The following is a 17509-nucleotide window of genomic DNA, read 5'->3' as shown; positions in this document are numbered from 1 at the left end:
TTTGTCCGTGTTTCCAGCATCCAAAGGTCCAGAAATTTTGCAGTCCACTCCCAACATACCCGGCTACACAATAAAGACATGTTTTTAATAAAAGAAAAGGACATTTCTGTGTCTGGTTTAAATATTCTCATTTTATTGGACAGGAAGAAATGAAATGCCAGACCATTTAGTTCATGCCCAAGCATCTGGCAACTGGAGATTCATCTTGTAGGAGCAGAATAATGCAGCCAACTCATAATTCTTTCAGGGGAAGCAGGATTCGTTGGAAAAAACAGATAACAAAAAAGTGGTTCACTTTAGTTCCCTTTTTCAGCCTCCTTTGTGAGCCCTTAGCAAAAGTGGAAGAAAGCTGCAGACAAACTAATTAGAGTTTTACCCCTTCACTATGTGCAGCCTCTAGGGCCAAAGCCAATATGATCTGGAGACACCCAGGGGGTAGCAGCAGGAGGGCAAGTGGGCAGAAAAGCAAGAGGCTTTCTGGGAAACCAAGAAGTGAGTTTGCCATGTAGCCATCTTATTGTATGTTGGTCGTGCAAGGTGGGGAGCCAATGGTGCTACTGGAGGATGTTTTGCGTGATCCTATAATCCAGGAAAGTTGGAAGCTGGAAAGAGTTAGAAGCTAGAAAAATCTTCATACCTAGAACAAACAGTTTTGAATCATGGCAGTTCAATTGCTAGAGGATTTAGCCACAGAACTATTCTAGGGTAGGATTTTTCTTGAGACCAGCCACTGAGAAGACCCTAGAACCCAAGGAGTGATCGTTATGGCCCCTGCTCTTGGCCAGGGCTGAGGCAAGATGTGAGGCCAGGATGCAGAGGAAGAAGCGGAAACCTGAGTGGTGAAGAGTCCTTCTTTGCCCCCTTCACTTCACACCTGCAGTTCTATGATGGTGGCAGCCTCGGTACGTGATGCTGCTGTCTTCATCCCTTCATTCTTTCCTCAAAGAGCATTTAGTTAGTGTCACAGTGTGCAGGAGATGAAGGTCAGAAGTGAAGTAGCCATACACCCTATCCTCAAGGAGCTCAAAAATTAATGAGAGGGACAGACACCAGCGCTAACTGGAAAGAAATGTGGTCTAGAACAAGAGCATGCCCCAAATGCTATAGAATTACGGAAGGAGCAGTCACTGCTTCCAATTAGGAGGTTAGGGAGCACTTCACCAATCAAGGTTTCAGGGATACTCAGTTGTTGCACAATGGCGTGAATACACTTGACACGACTGAACTTCACTCTTCAAAATAGTTAAGATGGTAGTTTGATAGTACGTTTAAAAAAAAACACACACAATTTAACAAAATGATACTTAGCAAAACTCTCCAGTTGGGCTTAGACTGGATAGCCCAGGTCTTCTCAATAGCTATCCAAGTCCAAACTATAATAATTTAAAGAATTACAAAAGTGGCTATGAGGAATGAGAATCATGATAGCACTCGGGCAAGATTTTTTAAATTGAGTAGGATTTCCTCAGATGGAGGTGGACAAAAGGAGGACAAGGCAAAAGGTAGAGGAAATGGTACAAGTGAAGACACCGGTGCTGGGTAAGCTGCATCCAGTGAGGGATTATATTGACAAAGGGAGGGCAGGAGGAACCAAGATGATAACTTTTTTAATTAAGATAAAATTTGCCAACAAAAATTCCCTATTTTAACTATTTTTAAGTATATAATTAAGTGGTTTTTAGTATATTCACAGTGTTGTAAAATACTACCACTATCTAACTCTAGAACATTTTTATCACTCCAAAAGAAACCCTGTACCCACTCCCGATTCACATCCAGCACCTGGCAATTTCTAATCTACTCTCTGTCCCTTTCTTTTTCTTCTCTCCTTCTGGGAATCTCAATATGTGTATGTTGGTCCACTTGATAGTATCCTATACATCTCTTAGGCTCTGTTCATTCTTCTTCATTCCTTTTTATTTCTCTTCCTCAGCCTGGCTAATCTGTAAGTTTACTGATAATTCTGCTTGTTCACATCTGCTGTTGAGTCCCTTTAGTGAATTTTTCATTTCAGTTATTTGTACTTTCTAACACCAGATTTTCCACTGGATTCCTTTTTATAATTTCTGTCCTTTTCCTAATATTCTCTATTTGGTAAAATATGATTCTCCTGGTTTATATTTTATTTACTATTTGTCTACTTTAGCATTACTAACAAATTGAAGTTCCAAGATTTCCTCTTGCCTTCCCTGACACGATAACTTTAACCCCATGGTTCAGAGAGCCAGTGTGAGCATCTGCCAGATGCCAAGAATATCTGTTCTGACTACTGACTGAGGAGCTGGGGAAAATAGCCACAGAATGGGTTTACAGACTTGTGAAACTTAATGTGAGGTGGATTTGTGCCAGAGCACCATATATTCTCTGGCCCCCATAAACGTCCCCTCTGTTGTAAGACGTCAGCACCAGCATCAATAAGCTCACAAAAGTTTTAGGGTTTCCTTTTCTGTGGTGCATTTACACTGGTAAGCATCTGAAGCTCCCTTTCTACTAGTCTAGGAAGATGTACAGCATCTCGTAATGTTGCCACAATGTCTTTCTTCAAGGATTCCTGACCTCCCTTTGATCACGGGGGGTCTATGAATTGTCTTAGGTCTTGGAATTGGTTGAAGGGCCATGACTTTCCCATACATGTAAGCAGTCAGCCTTCTGTCTGCCAGATCTAGATTTCTTTTTTTTTTTTTTTTCTATTTTTGAGACAGAGTCTTGCTTTGTCACTCAGGCAGGAGTGCAGTGGCACAATCTCGACTCACTGCACCCTCCACGTCCCAGGTTCAAGTGATTCTCCTTCCTCAGCCTCCCGAGTAGCTGGGAATAGAGGCACCCACTACCATGCCTGGCGGAGTTCACCATGTTGACCAGGTTGGTCTTGAAATCCTGGCCTCAAGTGATCTACCTGCCTCGGCCTCCCAAAATCCTTCCCTCCCCTCCCCTCCTTTCCCTTTCCTTTTTTTTCTTTCTTTCTCTGCCTTTCTTCTTTATTTCCCTCTCTCACTTGCTCGCTCTCTTTTGCCCCTTCTTCTTTCTCGTGTCTTGCTTTCTGATATACCAATCAGTCTGCCCTTTCCTAGGAGGTCCGTCTATTTTTCAGTCCTAGGAGCTCTATCATCAATCATTTGGATGACTTCCTTGGCCCCACTTCCTATTACAATGACCACATCCACTTTGTCTCTGGAAGTTGAGCATAGCTACAGGGTGTACTGTGTTTGTACTCTAGGACCCAATCACCCACACCGAGCTCAGGGACCCACTTTAATGGCAGCATTGCCCATGTTCATCTCTGAGCTTCTGAGGATGCCTGCCTCTGTGCTTTTCAAGGATGCTGACACGTGATACTTTCTAAAGTGAATGTGTTCTGGGTCTTCTCACAAGTTAGGAACTAGCTGATTGAGTTGCAATTTGAACTCTCCTTTCTTCCTAATACTTTGGATCATTTTGTTCAAATTATACCTAGCAACTTTTGGCATCTCGTCTTCATTCAGCATAGCTTACCATTGAGTCCATAGTTCAAGTAACTGAGCAAGAACCCCTTCCAGCTGCCAGAGTTAGCTAGCACATTGAATCTGGACACTATCAAACATGCCCATATAAGTAAATTCTGCACAATCTAAAATTAGGTTTCCCCTTTGCTAATCTAGGAAAGACACTAAATATCCATTCCCACTGTATAATCCCTAGGTTTTAACCACTATAAATTTAGCAAAATCTTGAAATTATTTTGGTGTGTAAGCAGTCTTCTGAGTGTAACTCGGTGATTTTCCCTATGTTCAATTAATCTAATTCCAGGTGTAGAGGTAAAGATGGAATGGTAGCATGGGCAGAGTCAGTTTCACAGGCCTCTGACCATGCAGCCACACAGAGCCTTGTGCTTCAGAGGGTCCCACGCTTGGTTTAATGCTCTGCTGTTGCTGCCTTGAAATTCTCAATAATTTTTTAACAAGGGACTCTGAATTGTCACGTTGCACTGGGGTCCCACAAATCACGCAGCTGGTCCTGACAGTGGAGCATGAGGACAACTGGGCTCTTTATACAAAGGAACTATCTCAGTAAAGGCCATGATGTGGTCCTTAAGCAGGGTAAGGACAGCTTCATCAGACAGGGAAGGAGCGCTGTTTCTGCTAGCAGGAAAGCCTAGTGGGGCTTATGAGTTTACGGTAATTGGACTGAATGTATCTATTAAGATCCTTCATTGACAATTAGTTACTGAGATTTTTGAATGAGTTGTGGCAAGGCTATCTGACTTCAACCTAAGTTGTCCTATGTCTGGGATTTTTGGCTATGTTGGCTTTGTGGTTGAATCAATGGGCTTTCTGGGTATTTTTGGCCATAGCTTAGGTCAAAATGTTTCTTTTTCTTTTGAGATGGAGTCTCACTCTGTTGCCCAGGCTGGAGTGCAGTGGCACAGTCTCAGCTCGCTGCAACCTCTGCCTCCTGGATTCAAGCTATTCTCCTGCCTCAGCCTCCTGACTAGCTGGGGTTACAGGCACCCACCACCACGCCCTGCTAATTTTTGTATTTTTAATGGAGGCGGGGTTTCACCATGTTGGCCAGGCTGATCTCGAACTCCAGTAGGTCAAGAATTTAAACCCATGCTAGCTATGGCCCACATGCTGCTGTCTTGATTTCTGGGGACTGTAGTTAGAAGATTCTAGACTCTACCTGGCTCCTGTTACTACGTGAGTTTGGAAGTCCCTTGGGCTCCTTGCACCACAAAGGGAAACTAAATAATGGCCTGGATCTCCGAGATAGTGCCCGGACGGGCCGGCTACCATGCGTCAAGGTCCGAATCATTCTTAGTGTGTGAAGTGTAATGTATTCCTACAGTTAACAGGTGATGGGGCAGCAGTGGATGACAGTGCGGCAGATAACATGGACCTGGGGTGTCCCCTGTGGCAGGAGATCTCAGTGTGCTTTTCTGAACACATTGATTAATGTCGCTGCTTGTCCCTGGTGAGGAGCCAGGCAGGAGAACACTGCTTTTCTGCAGGTGTGCTGAAACACAGAAATCCCAGGGCAAGATGGGGTGAGGCCATATCCAGACAGGGCCAGCAGAGCAGGCTTGAATTCAGGCTCCTCAATGCCCCAGGTGTTACTCACAGGCATTCCCCTAAAGGAACTAAATCACTTTTCCAGGCCAAAGCTGGAAATCCTGAAATCTCCCTGAGCCAAAAGAAACACTCATCATCTCACCGTTGTGGTTGAAATCGCTGTTTGTATTTATTGGAAAAGCAGAACAGAAAGCACCTGGAGGGGTGCAGCTTCCACGGGCTGTACATCACCCTTAGGCTGGCCAATCCCTTGCGGGGGAGCAAAGCTGCTTTGTGGAAATGTCCCCAGGAGGAAGAAACTGGAAGATGCACCTGCTATTGCACCACGCTATGGAGAACACAGCTGACGAAGTGGTGGCAGAGCTTGGCCGTGTGAGTGCCTCAGGTAAAAGTCTCCAGTCTGTCCAGGCCAGAGCAGAAACTTCTCCTCCTTGGACAGCAGCCTGCCAACTCAAGCGACGTGAGAGTCATCTCCCTGGCCAGGCACAGTGGCTCACACCTGTAATCCTAGCACTTTGGGAGGCCAAGGCAGGCAGATCACCTGAGGTCAGGAGTTCGAGACTAGCCTGACCAACATGGTGAAACCCCGTCTCTATTAACAAAAATACAAAATTAGCTGGGCATGATGGCACGCAACTGTAATCCCCGCTACTTGGGAGGCTGAGGCGGGAGAATCACTTGAATTCAGGAGGCAGAGGTTGCAGTGAGCTGAGATCATGCCATTGCAATCCAGCCTGGGCGACAAGAGCAAAACTCCACTTCAAAAAATAAAAAAGATGCATCTCCCCAGACTGGCTGCTAGTGCAAGAAGCACCCAGCTTTTCTAAAGGCGGGAGAGTGAAAAGTGACAGTGTGTGCCATTTCCACTGCAGAAGACCCTGCCGTGTCTAGGCGGTCTCTAGGGGGCAGATCCTGATGAGGGGCCAGAAGGCTTTACTGCTGGAACAGCAGGGAAGGGCTATTATTGGGTTAAAAGGCCATGATCAAAAGATAACCAAGAGAAAGCCACTTGACTTCTGAATCACACAGAACCTGCTCAAATGTACCTGAGCCATAAGTATAGTGAATATTCTCATTTTTCCTTATAGTACTGTGTTAAAAATTTTCTTGCCAGGTGCGGTGGCTCAAGCCTGTAATACCAGCACTTTGGGAGGCCGAGGCGGGTGGATTACGAGGTCAAGAGATCGAGACCATCCTGGTCAACATGGTGAAACCCCGTCTCTACTAAAAATACAAAAAATCAGCTGGGCGTGGTGGCGCGTGCCTGTAATCCCAGCTACTCAGGAGGCTGAGGCAGGAGAATTGCCTGAACCCGGGAGGCGGAGGTTGCGGTGAGCCGAGATAGCGCCATTGCACTCCAGCCTGGGTATTTTCTTTCCAGAAAGGTGAAGTGCTTTGGTGGATAAGGAATTGACGTCAGGACAAGTGCTAGGATGAACAAATATTCCTATCAAATAAACAAGACCTGCTGCTGGGGCAGGGAGCGGGGGTTGTTTGCATAAAGAGGAAGAGACTGGAATCCTGAAATGGGCCCTTTGGGAGCCTGGCTGGGAGTGAGGTCAGGTCACATGATCCCAGTAGGTTAGGAGGTGTCTTTGCAGAAGTCCAGAGCATCTTGGGGCACCTCACTTTGAATTCAGAGACATTGGAAACAATTACTGAGCAAACATGGAGAAACAATATAGCAGTGGCTGAGCTACTGCTCAGGTTCTCTCTATTTAGGAAGCAGTTTGATGACCCACAACAGGCTGATCAAGGCAACTGCCCCCTGTGTTAATGCGGCCCATAGGTATCATCTTCAATCCTTAGTAGCTGGTGTTGGAAATCAGGTGTAATTTATCTTGTTTAATTACCAGCTGCCCTGCTCCTCAGTTCCCTCCCCTGTGATGAGCTCATTCAGTCTTTACCTGCCTCAGCTGGAAGGGAAATGCTGGCTGGATAGGGAGGCCCTGTGTGTGTTGATTTTCAGGCATCTTGGGTGCTTTGCAAGGCCACAAATCCCTTCCAAAGATATGGACAGTGAAGCACCAGCAGGTTCCAGCACTAGCTCAGCTCACTCATCAGGACTGATGGTTGACCTGGACTGCGGAGCTGAGGACCACCCTGATTTTCTTCTGAAATAAAGGCTAAGCCCCTTGATGTCTTTTACGCTAGAGATTCTAAAATGTTCTCTCCCCATCAGGGCTCTTTCCTGGCCGCTTGCAGGCCAGCACACAGCACTCAGGGGTCCCGCTGCTTCTGGACTTCCATGCACTGCGTCTGGGGTCAGGCCAGGAAGGAGCAGCACCCAAGGGGAAGGCAAGACTTGCATTTTATCCATTTAGACTACCAAATGCGTGATTAAAAACGAAAACTCCTACAACGCTTGAAACAGATGCATGTACAAAACCTCACTCATTCTCCATTGCCGCCAGGATTGGCCCTGCACACCCAGCAGCCCCCGTCCCGTTAACCCCGCAGGTAGGGGGCGCGCACGGGCCCTGGGGCGTTGATGTGCGGCAGCACGCCCACAGCCAGCTTCTCGCTGAGTTTCTGATTCGCCAGCTCCAGGTGGCGGCCCTTCTTGCGCGCCTGCCGCAAGGACCTCTTGACCTTCTTCACCCGCTCCCGGAGCTGCCGGTTGCGCTTCTCCAGGGTGGCGACTTTCTGCTGCAGTTTCTTCACGTGGTCCTCCTCCTCGAACAGGGCCTTCTGCACCGAGGAGCACATGAGCTGCAGACAGAAACACCGCGCAGGGAGAGGAGGTGAGTCCCAGAAACTGCCCTGGGGGCAGGGGAGTCAGGAGCTTTCCGGGGGCTGACAGCGGCACAGACCCAGACCCCCGACCCCAGGATGGGGATAAACCCAGGATGTCCTTGACGGTGACATTCCCTGCCCCCCACCCGGCGAATCCCTCCCTGGTCTCAAATATAGAGCCCTTGTTTTGCTTTCCGTACTTGGCTCCCTTGGAAGATGTCGTTTTAAAAGGATATTCTGAATAATTGTCATGCATAGCAAAAAGGAAAGAGCCCTGCTTTGGTAACAGACCAAAACCAGAAATGCAGACAGAAGGTGGATGGTTCCGCAGATGGTGGGGAGTCAGTAGCCTAATTAACAAAGGCTGAGCCACTTACATCGGCAAAGACTCTGATCAATGTCGGTCAGCCCAACTGAAGGCGGGGTTCCCTTCAGCAAAAAGGGGCTCCGTTTGCTTCCTTCAACTGGGCTGGCCAGCACACAGTTTCCTTTCCCAAGAAAGGAAACAGTATCTTTAAAGGTATGAAAAGACACTTAACCCCACTCATAATAAGATAAACAGCAAATGAAAGCCACAGTGAATTGCTATTTTTCACAGATTGGCAAAATTGCAGTCAGGATTTGGGAAAACAGGTGCTGTCATACAGTGAGTAGAGTGTTGACTTCTGTAAAGACCAATTTGCCTCTGTCAAAGTAACTGCATGTACCCCTCGATCTGGTGACTGTGGGACTATCTCATATAAATCCTCTCATACGTGCAAGCTGCCACATGTACAGATATGGCATTATTTGCTGTATTAAAAGATTGGGAACAAAAGTCTCCCTTAAGAGAGGTCTGGTTCAATAAATTATAGTAAATCCATACAAAGCAAAGGTTTGCCGTTTTTAAAGGAACAAGACAGCTCCGTGTGAATGGTACTGTAGCAATAGCTAAGCGGTGTTCATACTGAAAAGCTGTGCAGAATAGTGTGGATAGTGTGATGCCAAGAGTGTGAAATATGGTATCCATCTGTGTCTGTTTAAATATGCACACACTATCTCTGGGGGAATATACAAGCGACTGGTAAGGATGGCAGTATCCGGGGAGCAGAGAGGACAGGAGTAAGAAGATTGATTTTCACATTTGTGCTTTTTGAATTGTGTATGTCAAAGGTTTGGTTGTGTCCCCCCAAAATCTCATCTTGAATTATAGCTCCCAAAATCTCCATGTGTCGTGGGAGGGACCCAGTGGGAGGTAATTGAATCATGGGGGTGGGTTTTTCCCATGCTGGTCTCGTGATAGTGAATAAGTCTCACGAGATCTGATGGTTTTATAAAGAGCAGTTCCCCTGAACGCTCCATTGTCTGCCGCCATGTAAGACATGACTTCACGCCTTGTTTGCCTTCCACCGTGGTTGTGAGGCCACCCGAGGCATATGAAACTGTGAGTCCGTTAAACCTTTCCTTTATAAATTACCCAGTCTCAGGTATGTCTTAGCTGTGTGAGAACAGATTAATGGTAATAATGCTGGCACTTCCTTTAGGTGTGTGCATGCATATATAAAAAGAAGTATTCTCATCTCCAATCTCCCACTCATTTTATATCATCAAAAGCTATGTTCCCAAGGAAAGACTTGAGCCTCAACTTTCCTCTGTTTAGAAATCCATCGAGCCCCACTGTCCACACTGCAGTATGGTGGTGATTGGTTAAGAGGTCAGACTCTGAGGCTAGGCTGCTTTGGTTTCCAGTCCTGCCTCTTCTGCTGACAAGTGGCGTGACCCTGGGCAAGCTTCCTAGACTCAGAATAGTGGACTCTGGACTGCGTTAGCCAGAACCCACTTCAGTACTAAAGAATTTATTTCCTCAGCTTCTTGGAGTGTTGCAGACTGACATCCCTTAGCTGTGTCTGTCTCTGGACACTGAGCCTGACCAAAAAGAGCTGCCGAAGGCCCCGCCCCCTTCTTTGGGGCACCTGCATCTAAGGACTGGTTGACCCAAGTGTGTGAACACCAAGGCCTCTCATCCCAACTTGGAAGATCTCTGCAGGGTGGTCCCCACTGCAGGGTGCCCTGGGGTAGGCTCCAGCCTTTGTTGAGGCTGGATCACAGGCCTACATCTGCCCCCGCCTGTTCTGGCTCTTTCCTCCCCAGGTGTTGATCCCAGGAGCATTCTTGAAAACACCTGCACGTCCTATTCCCAAGTATCTGTCTCTGGGAACCTGGCCACTCTCAATGGGATAATCATGGTCGTTGGGAGGTTTTGTGAGTTTTACTTAAAGTGTTTAGAACTATTCCCTGGTGCACAGGAAACGTTCACTGTTAGCCATGATTATAGGACAGAGTCAAATCTCCTAAAGCCTTTAACGTGTGTGATTGGCCCCAGCCAACATCTCCAGTCTTACTGTTCATTCTTCTGTTCCCACACTTTACCCAAAACCCACTGGCTCCCAGCTCTTCCTCCAGCACATCAGCCCTTTCTCATCCCAGAGGCTCTTCCTTCCACCTGGAGCGCTGTTCTCCCCCAGCTCCTCCTGACCATCTCAGAAGCCCTCTGCGGTCCCTTGCACAATGCTTGCCACCGGGTCTCCCTCTGTATGTCACGGGTCCCCTCCCCAGTCTCCATGGCACCCTTTAGCTATTCACACCCACACACCAAGTACCTGGGGGCACTAGGAGAATGACTGAAGGCCCTTGACAATCAGGGATAACAAGCTTTTGAAGGCCTGGTTCACGTTGGTCTTTGCATCCTTGTTGCCCTGGCCATTTTAGGCCTACAATTAAGAAAAAGCTCTAGGCTCCCGGGAAGCCACAGTTACAGGGGAGACCGTATGTGCAATACTGCCCTCTTCTGTCCAAAATGAGACACCCCCCCCCACCCAAATAAAACATGAGAAGGTGGGCACCGGAAATTCCTGGGAGCACTAGCAGTATTTCTACTGTCTGTGGGTAGATATTAGCTATGTAACTTAGGCTTTAATATGGCCACGTACCAGCTAAGAACTGTATATTGACACTCTCTCATTAAGTCATGAGTTTTCTATAAGTTATGGTAGATTTTTCAAGAACGAGACAAAAGAGTCCAGGTGAAGTCTGTTACAACAAGGGGACTGGGGTTTTGCAGGGCTGTCTGTTCAAATTTTTAAAGAGAACCCACTAGTGGCTGGAACGTAACATGAATGAGGAGGTGAAGGAAGGCTCCATGACGGTCTTCAGAAGCTGTGTTTACAAATTGTAAAAAAAACAGAGGAGGATGAGTGGTCACTTGTTAAGAGTTCTTTCTGTCTGGGCATGGTGGCTCATACCTGTAATCCCAGCAATTTGGAAGGCTGAGGCGGGTAGATCACCTGAGGTTGGGAGTTCAAGACCAGCCTGACCAATATAGTGAAACCCCATCTCTACTAAAAATAGAAAAATTCGCCAGGAGTAGTGGCACCTGCCTGTAATCCCAGCTACTCAGGAGGCTGAGGCAAAAGAATTGCTTGAACTCAGGAGGCATATGTTGCAGTGAGCGGAGATTGCGCCATTGCACTCCAGCCTGGGTGACAGAGACTGTGTCTCAGAAAAGTTCTAAGACACAACACTCTTTGTAGTCAGCCGTCGATTATAGACAGCTGTTCTCCAGGGGAGCAAGAGGATGAATTTCACCTCCAGCAAGACTTAGAACCCAGACAAAAGGATGACCTTGACCCAGCTGTGTGTGTATCTGGAGGGGGAGGTATCACTGAGATGGGAATGATGAATTCCCCAGCAAGGTTGAATGTGGAAAGAGCAGGTGGGATGAGTGGAGTTCCTTAGCGAATGAGTCGTGCTTTGGTCCTCAGGGTCTCTAATGCGGGTAGGGTTGAGTGGGAGCAGAAGGCATCAAAGGACTCTAGCAACGTAGCTCACATGACCAACATAGTGCAGCCATGACCCAGGACTCCTCAGCAGGCAGGTCTGTATCTTTGCAGCAAAGTGGGCCATACCTCTGAGTAGCAAGAACCTATATTGTGTGAATTGAGGCTAATGTCATAAAATAACCAAGCCACTGTGGATGGAGATGATGGAACCTTCCTGGATCCCAGCTATCGCCTCAAAGAAAATCCTGGGTTTCTTAAGAAAGCCAGAATTTCTAGAGGAGAGCTGTGCTTTCCAAAATGTGTGCTTAAGAAATGCTCCTTTCTTTGGAATGCTTTCCAAATGAAATCTATCTCCTTTTAAAACGGCTTACAAAAAAAAAGAAAAGAAAAAAAATGGGCCAGACATGCTGTTTGCTCATTTTGCTTTGTGGCATTTTTTTGGTAAACTGAGAAGAGCAGGGGGAAGCCCAGGCCAGGCTGAAACAGGGACTGCCCTATTTTATTTGAAGAAGAACCAAGGAGAAAGTCCTACAGGGCAGCCCGAAAGCAACAGACTCCTCATAGGCAGGCCCCCCGCAGGGCTACAGCACTCCAGAGCTCCCACGTGCTTGGGTACCTCCGGCATTCCCCTGCCGCAGAGTTTTTCTCTGGAAGTTTCCATGTGGCCAAGAGGATGCCTGCCTCAGGGCAGATGGGAAGATTGCCCAGTGAGCCTGCTCTTTTATTTTCAAAAAGACATAGGCTGGGATATCCATTCTTTCTCATCTGTCTAAAATAACACTTTTTCAAATCAGCAAAGCACAAATAGATTGTAGAAAAACTTTTAAAAATTGTACCGAAAAAAGGAAAATCAAAATCATCTATGATTCTGTGTTACAGAGATAGCCACTGTGGACACTGTAATATATTTCTTCCTAGTATTGTTTCTACAGGTGTGAATAGATAATTATTTCAAACAAAACTGGAGCCCTGCTGTTACTCGGTTTTCTGATCTAATTTTTCCCCCTTTCATTTTATCATGACTGTTTTCCAGTCATTGGTCTGTACACTTTCCATGAGTATTTCACGGGAGCAGGAGGAGGGAGCATCTGGTGGTTAGGCTGGCCGTGAGGACTAACTCATTAGGCAAGACTGGCTCACTAGACTGGATGTGTGGCCCATGCCTGTAATACCAGCACTTTGGGAGGCTGAGGTGGGAGGACTGCTTGAGTCCAGGAGTTTCAGACCAGCCTGGGAAGCATAGGGAGACCCCATCTCTAAAATATTTTAAAAATAGCTGGGCATAGTGGTGCACACCGGTGGTCCCAGCTACTTGGGAGGCTGAAGCTGGAGATCACTTGAGCCTCAGAGGTCAAGGCTGCAGTGAGTCATTATCGCACCACTACACTCTAGCCTAAGTCACAGAGCAAAATCCTGTAAAGACTGGCTTAGGTTTACTAGTCCCCCCATCCTTAAAACCACAGGCCAAGGGGGAGGGATGGCATGATGGCTGCTTTTGCACGCATGAGACTGAGTAGCCTTAATGTGGCCTTTTTTGGTCACCCATCTCCAGTAATGGGACAAATCCATGGAGAGCTCTTCACCTGGGTCTCCACCTGAAGTCTTCCTGTAAGTTTTCTGGTTTCCTCAGGGAGCTTGGGTGTGAGAGAGTTTCACAATCAACATCTCGAGTGGTCAAGGAAATACAACCATGATACCATCTAGAATCACCTCTGTTATTTCTCAACCGTTTTGGCTTCCATATGTTCATTCATTCTGGCAAGATGCATTTATTCTCCTGTGCCTGGCATTGTATGGTATAGGAAGTCTCCCCAGTTATTCTGCAGTGTAGCAAGCTTTGCATCAAGCTCTACAGGAAGACAGCATGTTTCTAAAAAACTACCATCTCATGGCAGCAGACATACCAAATAGCAAGAAGATTCTTGCCTTTCACAGCTGCTTTTAATTTAAATAACCACCTATAAGGACAAGACAAAGTGTACTTTCTGAAATGTTAAAAAAAAGAACAGTCCAAAAGCAACAACACAGATTAAGAGCTTGCCTTTCTTTTTTTTTTTTTTTGAGATGGAGTTTCGCTCTTGTTACCCAGGCTGGAGTGCAATGGCGCGATCTCGGCTCACAGCAACCTCCGCCTCCCGGGTTCAGGCAATTCTCCTGCCCCAGCCTCCTGAGTAGCTGGGATTACAGGCACGCGCCACCATGCCCAGCTAATTTTTTTTTTTTGTATTTTTAGTAGAGACGGGGTTTCACCATGTTGACCAGGATGGTCTCGATCTCTTGACCTCATGATCCACCCGCCTGGGCCTCCCAAAGTGCTGGGATTACAGGCTTGAGCCACCGCGCCCGGCTAGAGCTTGCCTTTTTAACACTTTGTTCCTGTTGTCAGGATTCAAAAATGAGAAGAAAAAAGAAAACCTAGAGCAGTGATGAGGAAACGATGGCCTATGGACCACATCTAGCCCCCTGCCTGTTTTTGTGAATAAAGTTTTATTAGAACACAGCTATATTCATCTGTTGATGTTTTGTTTGTGGCAGCTGTTGTGCTGTAATAGCAGAGTTGAGTAGCTGCAACAGCTGGGTCCACAAAACCTAAAATATCTACCATCTTGCCCTTTATAAGGAAAAGATGCTGAATGTTAACCTCAAAAGGGTCTCAAGGCCAATGGGGGATGTATTTGGAGGGCAGCTGGTCTATAGGCAAAGAATGGATGAAGGGCAAAGGGTCCAAAAAAACACCTAGTGCCAGAGACTCCCAAGAACCTCACTGCCCACAAGTCACCCCTTTCCCACCACTTTCAGGCACTGCTGTGTGATTATGGCTTTGGCTGCCAGGTCATGGCTCAAGGTCTCCATGATCCTTGTCAAAGTTCCCATTGACTCCATCTCAATAGACTGCAGCCAGTTTCAAACCTCAAGGTAGAAACTGACAAACCAGCTCTTCCCAACATGACTGACCAACTGTTACTAAAATGCATCCCTTGACTGGACGGATGAGTCTAGAGCCTGTCCCTGTTCCCTGCTTGGGAACATCAACTCTCAGTGTGAAGGGTATGCAGGGATTGCTTTGCTCCTGCATGTGGTCGGTTAATTCTGAAAAGTTGGCATGGTGCTGTGTTTCCTGACCCAGTAGAGGGCAGAGGCCAAGATTGCTTCATCATCCACATGATTCAGGGACTCTGGGGAGCTTGCTGGGTAGCCCAGGAGCCTCCACCCACGTCCTCCACACTGCCTGCTGGGCTTTTCCATAAACAGGTTGGAAATGCGGCTTTGTTCTTCCATCCTCTGAAACCTTTTAGAGACAGAAATCTGGAGGAGGCGGGCGGAAAGCCACGTCCACGCAGAATGCTTTCCTGAATGACTCGACAGGACCACGGTGGAGGATGCCCAGAGCTGCTGAAAAAAACTCCCAAAGCTCAGGAGTGACAGCAGGGCAGCTCTTCCGAGGACTCTCTGGAGGGACAATCTGAGATGCCTATGACTGCATGTGGCTTGGCAGCTCGTTCTCTGCTCCACCCAAAGCCCAAAGAGCTGCCTCCCTGGTGCCAAGAGCCCAAACAAAACAAGCGCTCATGCCCAGGCTGTGGCTGGAGGGGAGGCAAACGGGGAAGAGGAGGGCAGAGAGGGAGTCAGGGCAGAGGCTGGGGCGGGAGTTCACTTTCCAAGAGGCAGCACCTGGCCTGGCTGGGAAGGGCCACAGCAGCCTCTCCTGTGTCCCCTTCCTGACGCTGCCCTGGGAAGAGGCAGCATACGTAGGAAGGCGTTGAATTCTAAGTCGGGCAACTCTGGGATTGAATTCTGGTTTAAAGAATTCCACGCTCCACATACCCAGTACCTGTTAGGGTCCATAGGTCAGGGAGCCCACTCAGCCCCACCATCGGACAGTGGGGCTTAAGTCAATGAAGCTGTCTTGGCTCAGTCTCCTCATTTATACAATGGGCCTCATGATGCCTCTTCTCTAGAACTGCTCTGAAGATGAAATCAGATGATACGGGTAAAGCATCTGAGGTGGCACCTGGCGCAGGGTAAAGGACACACGGAGCTTTTGTGATCTGTTTTCACTTGAGCTTTGCCACTGGAACTCCTCCCTCACCATGCTAGGTCCTCGTGAGTGCCTGTGGTTTTGTGCATCTAATTCCCTCTACTTAGAAAGTCTCTGCTCACCCACTGCTCACACCTTAACCAAGCGATTCTCCTTATTCTTCAAGTCTTGCTTCAAAAGTCACCTCCTCTGTGATGCCTTCCTGATTCTTCCTGAAGTCTTTCTATAAGGAAGAGCCCTTTCATCTTTTCCTGGTTCCACTGTCAAGTTTATCACATGGGTCCCTAACTGCTGAGCCTGACTCTCTCCCAGAGTGAGTCCCTTGAACACAAGGGCTCCATCTTTTCATTCTTGCATCGAGCACCTAGCATGCAGTAAGCAATTAATAAATGGATGAAGGAAGGGATGCAGGTTGAAATTGAAGCAGGTCATTTTCAAGAACTTGAAAATGGACAACGGGTGAAGAAGCTGGAGTTACCTTTTAACGTGGGGGCTGGATTCACCATCATTCCTGTGAAGCCTCATTTCCCAGGAATAAAGTTAGTTTTGCCAGGTGCAGTGGTTCACACCTGTAATCCCAGCACTGTGGGTGGCCGAGGTGGGTGGATCACTTGAGATCAGGAGTTCGAGACTAGCTTGGCCAATACAGCAAAACCCCGTCTCTACTAAAAATACAAAAATTAGCTTGGTGTGGTGGTATGCACCTCTACTCCCAGCTACTCAGAAGGCTGAGGCAGGAGAATCGCTTGACCCAGAAGGCGGAGGTTTCAGTAAGCCGAGATGGTGCCACTGTACTCCAGCCTGGGTGACAGAGCAAGACTGCCTCAAAAAAAAAAAAAAAAAAAAAAGTTAGTTTTGACTATTTGTTGTGGTAAGGTCTGGGAGCTGGCGCTGAGGAACCCCGAAATTGGTGCATTTTCCTGACTTTCCTTTCTGCCTGCCCCCACCTGCCCACCCCCTGCTGACTAGGTTGCTTTGTACATCCCTATAGTGAATCCCGTAAGAGTTGTAGGACATGACGCAGATGAGAAAAGAAAATCCATCGTAGAGGGGAGATGCTAGATGATGGAAAACCTGGGTAAATGCAGGAGAAGGATCACATTTCAGAAGCTGGGGACCAGGCCAGCCCTCCTGAGGGCAGAGTGTAGTAGCAGCTGGACATGGGAAGCAGGGGGACAAGCTCTTCAGTGGCCAGGGTTAAGTCATATTGAATGGCCCATGATTAAAACCAGAAAACAAACTAGCCAGAGTGTTTGTGCATGCCTACAATCCCAGCTACTCAGGAGGCTGAGGCAGGAGAATCGCTTGAACCCAGGAGGTGGAGGTTGTGGTGAACAGAGAACACGCCATTGTACTCCAGCCTGGGTGACGGAGCAAGGTTCCTTTTTAAAAAAAAGACAGTAAACACCGAGCTGTCTTGGGTGAATTCCTAGCCATCAGAGGAAAGGGGAGTTTAGTAGCTAGGTTCCTCTGCAGAGATCATAAAGCTATGTCTTCAGATAAATCTACAAAGGTTTCCTAAAGTGGAGTCTATAGGACACTCATCTCCTGAGATGTTTACATGGGGACCATATGGGTGGTTCTGGTTAAATCAGGTTCAGAAAGGCTGCATATTATGGCTTCCTCTCTGATGTAACACTTAGCTGTGCACATTGGTCCGGCATTAAACAAACCTCTCTGTTTTACTCTCAATCTCATCGGCCTCTGGTGGAGCTCTCCAACATGCAGCAAGAATAGACTATAAGAGTGAATGTTGAGGCTGCTCAGTTACAAGCAGCCTTCCGTGTTTTTCTCAGGGAGTTTTGCAAATATTTTCTCTTGTCTGATGCAAAGAAGCCTGGGAAACAGTAGGTCATGGAATACTGATT

General features: G+C 47.3%; 1 protein-coding gene across 2 annotated transcripts in view; it reads right to left on the bottom strand.

The window, feature by feature from the left end:
* Positions 1-6417: 6417 nt before the first annotated feature.
* Positions 6418-17509, bottom strand: part of CCDC3 (coiled-coil domain containing 3) — a 136139-nt gene continuing 125047 nt past the window's right edge. For both annotated transcript variants that reach the window (XM_032244044.1, XM_032244043.1), the window contains exon 3: positions 6418-7760. In XM_032244044.1, the coding sequence (XP_032099935.1) occupies positions 7497-7760 (264 nt within the window). In that variant the 3' untranslated portion in view covers positions 6418-7496. The remainder of the gene's footprint in view (positions 7761-17509) is intronic.

The sequence above is a fragment of the Sapajus apella genome, unplaced genomic scaffold (genome assembly GCF_009761245.1).
Source record: "Sapajus apella isolate SASKATOON/1434 unplaced genomic scaffold, GSC_monkey_1.0 scaffold53, whole genome shotgun sequence".
NCBI classification, from domain to species: Eukaryota; Metazoa; Chordata; class Mammalia; order Primates; family Cebidae; genus Sapajus; species Sapajus apella.
This window is presented reverse-complemented; position numbering and strand designations above follow the sequence as displayed.